The sequence below is a fragment of the Rutidosis leptorrhynchoides genome, chromosome 10 (assembly GCF_046630445.1).
Source record: "Rutidosis leptorrhynchoides isolate AG116_Rl617_1_P2 chromosome 10, CSIRO_AGI_Rlap_v1, whole genome shotgun sequence".
Classification (NCBI taxonomy): domain Eukaryota; kingdom Viridiplantae; phylum Streptophyta; class Magnoliopsida; order Asterales; family Asteraceae; genus Rutidosis; species Rutidosis leptorrhynchoides.
Window position 1 is genome coordinate 49558184 of NC_092342.1, and position 10258 is coordinate 49568441.

General features: G+C 37.0%; 1 protein-coding gene across 1 annotated transcript; it reads left to right on the forward strand.

Moving 5' to 3' along the window:
* Window positions 1-7321: 7321 nt before the first annotated feature.
* Window positions 7322-8290, forward strand: LOC139870261 (uncharacterized). The gene has a single exon (XM_071858095.1). The coding sequence runs from the start codon at window positions 7322-7324 to the stop codon at window positions 8288-8290; it is 969 nt and encodes a 322-aa protein (XP_071714196.1).
* Window positions 8291-10258: the final 1968 nt, after the last annotated feature.

Below are 10258 nucleotides of genomic sequence, written 5' to 3' on the forward strand. Positions count from 1 at the left end.
TGACCAAGGTTGACTTTTGGTTGACTTTGGCTTCACTTTTGTTGACTTTTGTTGACTTTCTAATTAAGGAAACTTTCCTAACTTATAAACTTTTCAAAAATAGCAACTTTCTAAATATGGAAACTTTCTAAATTTGGAAACTTTCCAAAAATAGAAACTTTCCTAAAATAGAAACTTTCCTAAAATAGAAACGTTCCAAAAATAGAAACTTTCCTAAAATAGAAACTTTCCAAAAATGGAAACTTGCTAAAAATAGAAACTTTCTAAAAATAGAAAGTGTGTGTCCGTTCGCTGTTCCAGTCAAACCGATGCATGTTGAGTGTTGTTCTATGTCTACTTGCAACATGTACAATAGCTATCATACTAAGACTTGACCTAAGTAAGTTATTTATATCGACCTGCTTTATTTATAGGTCGGCGTTGTGATCATTCCTGATCACTTTACTTCGTTTGATGTTCGCATTTTTGTGTGGTTCCTTCTTTTGCTTTAAGGTGAGTTATAGTCCCGTTTTTACATACTTTTCAAAGTATATTTTTGGGATGTGATTACATGCATTTTATTTTACGTTTAGACACAAGTGGCAATTAAATTTAAATTATTCATTATGAGTTGAACAAAAATATTTCCTAGTCTGGTAACTGTAATCACTGATTTCTACCGGTGAACGCGAATCCTACAGATAGATCTATCGGGTTTGACAACCCCATTTCGAGCTAGTCGCGCTAGCAATTTGTAATCGAAATGTTTAGTAGTTCGTATTTTGTTGTAGGTACACTTGTTCAGTGTATAATATTTATTGTGTTTGGCAAGAGTAAATAAAGGGTTAAGTGTTTACCAGGTGGCTCATTGATAATGGAATAATGTTTAATGTTTTCTAACATTTTAAATCTTGTGGTCTAAAGTTTATTCAATTATTTAAACCTATAATTCACTCAACATTTTTGTTGACGGTTTACTCGCATGTTTTCACAGGTACTTGAGTTTGTTTGATGCTTTCGCTGTGTTAGAAGAGTCTGCATGCATTTGGGCAGATTTTGTTAAACAATTATGAAACTTTGAAACTTGCATTCTATTTTGGAATAATTTAAACTTGTGGGTTTTGGTTGACAATATTTTATGTCAACTTTGGCATTTAATATGTTGGGTTACTTAAACTACATATTTTTGGTATATTTCCTTTTTGGGAAACTTTTGAAATAAAAGAATGCAATGTCGTTTATTAAATTCATTTAAGTTCGATCAAACTGTGGGACCAAATAACGGAGCCGTTAAGTGTTTTAACGGGGCCATCACAATCAGGTCCGTGTATGATTGTCTTTCTTAGACACCACTAAATGCTTGTGAATAAGTTTGATAGAGAGCAGTATTGCCTGATACCAATTACCTGGCAGCGGCGCCAAAAACTTAGTATTCTCCCGTGATATGGTCGAAACGGACAGTTTTTATTTGCGCGGTGTCGTCGGGCCGCGGTTCGCCAGGATCAGCCACTCGTGAGAGAGGGTACTGTTTTAAATTTATATTTAGCGGGGCCTAAATCTTACTACTCCTTATAAGTAAGGGAAGTATGACCTAGAGTCGTATTTTTGAGATATCAGTAGAATCGAACCTATATTTAAGCCTAAGATAGTTAGGGAGTAGTGGTTATTTAATTTGAGATTTTCTAATTTATAAGATAGATAAAGTAAATGCGATAAAATTCGTAATTCAGATAAGGTTAAAGTGAGTGCATACTATGACTTCAACAGTTATTCTATCGAAATTATGGAATGCTGGCTCATGAATAGGCAGAGGCCTTGTATTCATTACACTGGTCCTAAACGCCCCTGTCATAAGACATGTCACTGGGTACTGCGTTAGGCTTGAAGATTCTGAATAGACAGCAACGTCCCTTACCCCCGACGCCCGTGTAGTCTGGCTACAGGCATACACGTTCAGACGGCTCATCCAATTGAGCGACTCGGTTGGGTGACGTATTAACATTCCAAAATGGTCTAAACTTTCTTAAGCATAATAGAATACATGGTTTACCATATCCGAGAGACGTGATGTGTTTCAATGCTTTCGTTAATGATTGGTTTTGAAAGATAGTTAGGCCCTTAAAAAGAGTTCAACCATAAAGAACACCATGGTCAAGTCAAGCTGACTTCCATGAACACGTTCGGTTATCCAAACGGTCCAATCCTTTATGTGTCTAAACAAACAGTTCCTTAATTAACTAAGAATCCCCCAAGCGGGGTGCAATGCTTGAGACCGCGTTATGGTGCAGTGTACTGGTCAACACTAACCGTGTTCCATGGCCTTACTTAGCAGAGGTACAGCTTACAACAACCGCTGTGCTTCAGCGTGCACGTACGAAGTTTATATGCTTGGTGACTACACTAGCATGGTCTAGGACCCACAATGTACTAAGGGTCTAGTTAGATGTTTCACTACGAAAGAGTCCTCAGTCGGAATCCAAAGCTTGATAGACTTACTACAACCGGTGTGCCTCAGTCGATCTTACGTTGTATCCGATAGACTTCTCTTACCAAGGGGTGACACAGATAGTGTACTCTGAATAGGGGTTGGCGACTTCCCAATAACAGAGCCTATAACTACGTTCTATTAGTTGGAAAAGCGATTGAGTTTAAAGCATAATCGGAAAGCATTTCGACAGCATACACAAACCATAATATTATTTCGCCATTATAACTGCTTACATCATAACATACACTAAAGATAACTACTCGTTAATCATGGCAACAATATCATAAAACATTATATAAGATAAAGGATAGAAGTACCAGTAGATTGAACGAGTTCTGAATACAAAAGTGATAACTTCAAGACTCCAGACCGCTCCTAATACAATCTTCAGCGTTCTTCTCCGGGTACTAGGTTTCCCGCACTGAGTCGAAGGCCTTGAGAGTATGACTAATATTGTACAAGAGAGAGAAAGAAGTAAATTGAAGTGTGTGTTGGAATAAATGACAAAGACCCTTTAAATAAGCAAAGTTTTTGCCTGCAAACGGCTGGCAAGCCGTATGGCAACCCGTTTGGTGAGCCGTATTTGGCAAGCCGTTTGCTTGGCAGCCCGTTTCTTGGGGCCGTTTGCTGGACCGTTTGGCAGGCCGTACCCCATACTGGCAAGCCATATGGCAGGCCGTTTTTGGTTGATGGTCAGCCTTGATTCACTGGATCGTAACTTGATTTCTTGTCTTTCACCGTTTTTGCTCTATAATCTTCGTTTTAGCTCCGATTCTCTTGATTCTTTTTGCACCGCCTTCGTAATTACTTTTTCTTCAATTCTAACCGATGAAGTGGGTATTTTGCAGACAAAGTTCAAATCTTTCTTGGTTTTAGTCCTTAATACCGGGGTGAAAACATGACTTTTTAGCCGATATCAGTGTTGTTTCATAAGACGTGCCAAATCTGGCAAAAATGTCATAAGAAAAATATAAAAAATAACACAAATAATCAAGCTTTTGTTAAGTAACATTATTTAGATAACATTAGTTGTTATCAAATACACGAGTATTTGTATATTTTTATAGTTTTTTCAAGAGTTTTTAGTCGGATTTATACGAGTTTGGATGACTTACAAAATCACTTTCAAATATTGGTGGTCTACAAATACGAAAAGATAAACTTGATTGGCCTGCAAATACTAAAAAATTAGGTTACGTACCAACATCAGTTATAACAATTTTTCATAAGTACTTTATATTGTTGGATTATTAGCCCCTTTGGATTATGGGCCATGTGCAAGCGCACGTGTTACATGCCTTCAAATCTGCCCGAAAATAATTTACATTATCGATAAACATAAAAACAAAAATAATCTCAAAAGAAAATTTATTGATGACATATATCATAATCATACTTCTATGATATTAAAAGAATTATTACGAGGATACCATATAAGAAAACATCATTTTTCTTTACATATAACACTCAGAAGAAGTGTATTTAAACATCACATTATCTCACAAAAATACGTCTCAAACCTTCGCTAAATTTGCCTACCTAATTAGAAAGGAAAACTATACGAGGCTGCTCTCATCGGTTGTCAATATTCTAAGGCTGCTCTCATCGGTTGTGTCTTGCTCCCCGTCCACGTCCCAGCCCAGCAGGATGTCATTGGCAGCGGCTAGTCCTCCTGTTAGTCCTCGTGCTAGCCCTTTTGTAAAATGTTTGAGGACGGAGTATATGTATTTATTCATTGTACTAGTAATATTAAAATTATGTACATTCTGTAATTAAATAATATAAGTGAGTCCCAATTTATTTAAGGGAGTATGTCATGGTTGGTAGTGTTTAGTCATCGGGTTAGTCCTCGTGAGGAAGTGCTGATGTGACGCTCATGTGACGGCTAGTCCTCGGGAGGAAGCATGTCTTTGTTGGGAGCACTCTAACAAACTTTGTCAAACGCGATTCGAATAGACTTATTTTGTATTAATTTTTTTTATTAACAACAAAATTAATTAACAAACAATATAAGTTTACCTCAAAATCGTAATCAACCCTGGACCCAAAAATTGACAATGTGTATATCAAGCACAATTGAAAATATTAGCATTACTGGCATGATACTAAGATTATTAATTATTCATTATTCATTGATATTATTATACTCTTTAATCAACTATAGCTAGAAGAAATATTTAGATTTAAATATTTCATTATACAAATAATAAAATTTATCTCTATTTATTGATGCTTCAAATGAATACTTGTCAAAAGCCCAACTCAAACCTTGACCATTATACTCTCACAAAATCATTTGGGCTAAACTTATTAATTTTTGTATTTACAAGATATTAAAGTGTCCTCAATAGTCAAGATGCGGATAAATATTTTTTATTATTTCACCTTACTTCCATAATTAAAAATGAATAGCATCTAGTAAGAATGGAGCTTGAACATATTGTTAAGGGGCCAAAAAATCATTTGACGTGAAAATATCATGTATCTACGCATAAAATATTGATTTTATTATGCTAAACAAGTTAAAGGAACCAAAATAATAAACATGAGAGATGAGAGATGAGAGAGAGTGCAGTGAGAGAAAAAAGAGAGAAAGAGAGTGGCGAGTGAAGACAGGCACGGGAAGGCAACGGAACGGGTACAGCGACGAATATCGGCATCGAAACAGGAGTTCAAGCGAAAATCAACTGACTTCATACATGTTTTTCAATTTCCCGATCGACTGGGGTGTTGTCGATTTCTGGAAACTCTTCAAACCCTATGGGGCTGTGAGGGATGTTTATATAGCATCAAAGAGATTACGTAATGGGCAACGTTTTGGCTTTGTGCGATTCACAGATGTTAGGGAGGATCTGGAGGCGGTCAAGATACATGGCGAATGTATCAAAGTTTTTAAGGCTACCACAAGAAACTCTAGGGTGGATCCATGGCCCAAAGTCAATCCGATGAACATCAATAATAGAATAAACCCACCTATGGACAGCTTCCATGATGGACGTAGCTTTAACGATGTTCTTAATGGTAGGTGAGAATGGATTAGAAGTGATGGAAGGAACAAGATGATTGGGTCAGACGAAAAGATAGGAGGTGAGGATCTAAGAGACAAGTTTAATAAGAACAACGCAGAGGGAGTAAATGACCTTAGATCGATTCTTAACAGAAAAAAACAAGGTGGTGATGTACTGGATAAGGAAAAGGAAAGGATTGTGAAGGTGGAGGAGAATAACAGTAATCAAGATCTCCTCAAAGCCGCTATTTTATGTGAGGCCAAATCTTACAAAATTCTTAGAAATCTACAGATTATTGCTAATGAAGAAGGTTTTCTAGATCTCGAGTTCAAGTTGTTAGGTAACCTCAGTCTCATAATCATCTTCAACACAAATGAAGATGCAGTTTCTGTGGTAAACGACCCCTTTCACCCACTTAGAAAATGGTTACACAAAATTCAATTATAGGATGAAGAATTTTGTCCTGAAGGTCGCATGGCATAGTTAAGAATTAAGGGGGTCCCAATTTACTGCTGGACAGATAAAACGTTCATGTCTATTGCCGATTGGTGGGGAGTAAATTATGAGATGGATAATTGCTCGCTTAAAGGGAATCAAAAACTAGAATGAGGTAGGGTTTATGTAAAGCTATTCAAACCGGAGAAGGTAAATGGTTCAGTAACACTTGTTCACAAATCACGTGAGTATTTCATTAATGTTGTGGAAGAGAAAAGAAGGTGGACAGAGTTGGATGATGATGCTACCGAATTCGAAACAAATGTTGGGACTGATCTTGAATCTGAACAGTTCACGAATGATATTGAGTCGGAGGATTTAGAAAGTGATGATGAATCATATTATCCATCGGATGAAGAAGATTGTTTCTTGTTTAAAGATTTCGAGGACATAATTGGTGATGAGTTTAGGTCAGGTAACATGCCTAGTTTAGCAACACGTCATGAATCAGCACCGTTAAACAATGGTGAAAGGAATATTCTGGTCACCGGAAAAGTCAATGAAAGTCCGGCAAAACAAAACGTCACAGTATAAGATGAGCAGTCTGGGTGCTTTGGAATCAATGAGCTTTTCGTTGATAACGAAGAATATGTGGCAGAGACAAGGAGTAATAATAGCCCTGATTCAGTTTCCAACAAAAAGGTACGGCTGTGACCAATTCCAAGACAGATAATGATTATGTATGTGGGCCACATGATACTGTTAGGGTTAATACAAAAGAAGAGAATAACGTTCAATTAAATGGAGAGAGAGATAAGTCAGTTAACTCTGATAATGGGCTAAATAAGCCCAACACCAATGGGCCGCCTATTAGCCCTAAAAATACAGAAAATGTGAACAGAAACGAAGATGGACCGACCACAATTGATATTGGTGATGAGGTTAATGGGCCGAGGGAAAGACTTGGTGGTGAGAATCTAAGTAACAATAGTTCTGTTAAAGCGGTGAAGAATAAACTGGAGACTAATCAATTCCCCAAACTGACACATACAAACAGAAGCTGTAAATCAAAGGAAAGCAATACATCTAGATCGTCTTCAATCTCCTTTTCTCGTATTTTCTACTGGAAAGCAATTAGTAATTGTAGAGCATCATCCCGAATCAAAAGAATGAAGGATATGTCGAGAAAAGGGATTAATTTAGACAAATCTCATAGGTGTAAGGCATGCGGTTCAAAACCAAGAGAGAAGAGTCGTACATCTAAGTCAAATCATTTTTTCTCGAGTAGTCACATCGGGCCGATTAGTAGCAAGGAATTAAGAGACTTTGGTCATGAACTCGGGTTGAGGTGGAGCCCTCTCAACCCACAGTAAGTTTCTTGTCCCTTTCTTCGTTTGTCAATTGTTTGATTATGAAGATTTTAACACTAAATGTGCGCGGGTTTGGGGTTAAAGGGAAGTTCGGGTGGGTTAAAAATATTTGCTTAAATGAGAAATCGGATATAATTGCTTTGCAAGAAACTAGATGTAAGCATCTTAGTGATCGTTGGGTTCATAATTTGTGGGGAAATAGTGATTGTGGTTTTGTTCAAAAAGAAGTGGTGGGTAAATCGTGTGGGATGTTATTAGTTTGGGATACGAAAACATTTGTGGCTTCAAGTTGTCTTAATAGTGAATTCCTCTTAGCTATACATGGGAATTGGGTCATCTCGGGGCAAGAATCCATCATTGTTAACGTGTACGGGCCACACAACGATTCGGGTAAAAAAAACATGTGGAACAACTTAGATAGTATTATAGGTGGGATTGACTCAGCTTGGGTTATATGTGGTGACTTTAATGAGGTTAGAGAAAATGCGGATAGATTGAATTGTGTCTTCAACCAAATTAGAGCATCTAGGTTTAACAATTTTATTAAGAATAACAATTTGATTGAAATCCCAATTAATGGTAGGAAATTTACTAGGATTAGTGATGATGGGACCAAATTTAGTAAGCTTGATATGTTTTTGGTCAACGATAAATTTATTAATTTGTGGAAGGATCTTTCAGTTAGCCTACTAGATAGACGTTTGTCTGATCATTGTCCCCTTATTCTTAGAGATAAGTTCATTGACTATAGACCAAAACCCTTTGAGGTATATAATGGATGGTTCAACAAAGAGGGGGTGGTTGATATTATAAACAAGGCTTGGGATAAACCGGTTACTAGTAGGAGATTAGATTGTGTGTTTAGGGATCGTTTAAAAAATGTAAAGTTTGCGCTTAAAGATTGGAGATTTAAGACCTTCGGAAATCTAGATCATGAGATAAAAGAACTTGAATTAAAAGTTGAAGAATGGGAAAATAAAGCCAAAACTGGGAATCTAAATGATAATTAAAGAAAGAAGTGGTTGGATGATCGAAAGGCATGGATTGAGAAAGAAAATATAAAGACTAACATGTTGAATCAAAAGGCGAAAAATCGTTGGATTGTGGAAGGTGACGAAATTTCAAAATTCTTCCACGCTTCCATCAAAAGAAAATATAATAAAAGCAACATTCGTGGTTTTAATATAAATGAAAGTTAGAATAAAAATCCGAATGAAGTAAAAGAGACAATTATGAGTCATTTTCGAAAAATATTCGAATTAAAAGCTAACGAAAGACCACATATTATGTTATGAACCGATGTTGTTCATACGGGTTCTGTTTCTGTTACAGCAAATCACAATGGGCCTTCCAATGTTACTGTTATAGGCCGCCTTACAGAAGGGCCCAATGGTCCTAACTGCAGCTCGCATGTTCTGATCTAGCCCACGTTTCTGGGCCAGTAAACTTCCATGGTCCAGAACTTATTCGCCTTACTACCTCAGAAGCCCATGAACTTGAAATTCCATTTTGTGAAAAGGAAATATGGGAGGCGATAATAGATTGTGCGGTTATGAAGGCTCCGAGTCCCGATGGTTTAACTTGAGTTTTTATAAAAAATATTGGGATACAATTAAGGTTGATTTGTGTAATTCCATACAACGATTTTGGGAAAATGGGGAGATATCAAAGGGATGTAATGCATCATTCATTACGCTTGTTCCAAAGGATACGGTCCCCATTACTTTGAATGAATATAGGCTGATAAGTCTTATTGGTAGCTATTATAAAATAGTCACCAAATTACTCTCAAACCGCCTTAGAAAAGTGATCCCGAAACTAGTGGGTTGTGAACAAAGTGCATTCATAAAAAGGGAGAAATATATTGGACGAGGCTCTTATCGCAAACGAAACCATTGAATTCATAAAGCAAAAGAAACTAAAAAGTCTAATTTTCAAGGTTGACTTTGAGAAGGCATTCCATAGTTTGAGTTGGGAATTCTTAATGGAGGTTATGGGATTCATGGGGTTCGGGTTAAAATGGCGTAAATGGATTCTTTCTTGCCTTAACTCTGCATCTATTTCAATTCTTGTTAATGGGTCTTCGACATTAGAGTTTCAATTGGGTAGAGGGGTTAGACAAGGAGATCCCTTATCTCCCTTTCTTTTCATCCTTACCGCCGAAGATTTAAATGCTTTAACTAAGGCCGCGGTATGTAACAAGCTTTATTCGGGTGTCGAAATTGGAAAGGACAAAATTTGTATCTCACATCTCCAATATGCGGATGACAAGATTTATTTTGGTGAGTGGAGTACTCAAAACATTCGAAACCTCATGAAACTTCTCAAATGCTTTGAACTCATTTCGGGACTCAAAATAAACTATAGAAAAAGCAACTTATTCGGGTTACGGGTGGATCATCTTGAGATAGTGAATATGGCTAAAGGTTTTGATTGTAACATTGGCTCACTTCTTTTTAATTACCTTGGACTCCCAATTGGTGCTAATATGAAAAAGATGAGTAATTGAAAGCCGGTTATTGTGAAATTTGAAAAACGTCTTTCGGATTGGAAAGCACATTTGGTGTCTTTTGGTGGTCGCACGACTCTTTTTAAATCGGTGCTAAATAGTCTCACATTGTACTTCTTCTCACTCTATCGTGCCCCGCCTTATGTGATAAACAAACTTGAAAGTGTGAGCCGTTCTTTCTTTTGGGGCGGGTCGGGAAAAAATTCTAAAATTGCTTGGGTAAAATGGGACGAGATTTTATTACTTTATAGGGAGGAGGTTTAAATTTGGGGTCATTATTGAGCAAAAATTTAGCCTAGATCGGCAAGTGGTGGTAAAGGTTCAAAACCGAAACCACCTCCTTGTGGGTCAAGGTTATCTCGAGCATTTAGGGGTCATCGGATGGGTTGGGCAATTCTAATACTTTACCTTGTTGTTCAAAGAATTCTACTTGGGCGAATATAATCAAAACAGGTGCGAAGATCGATTC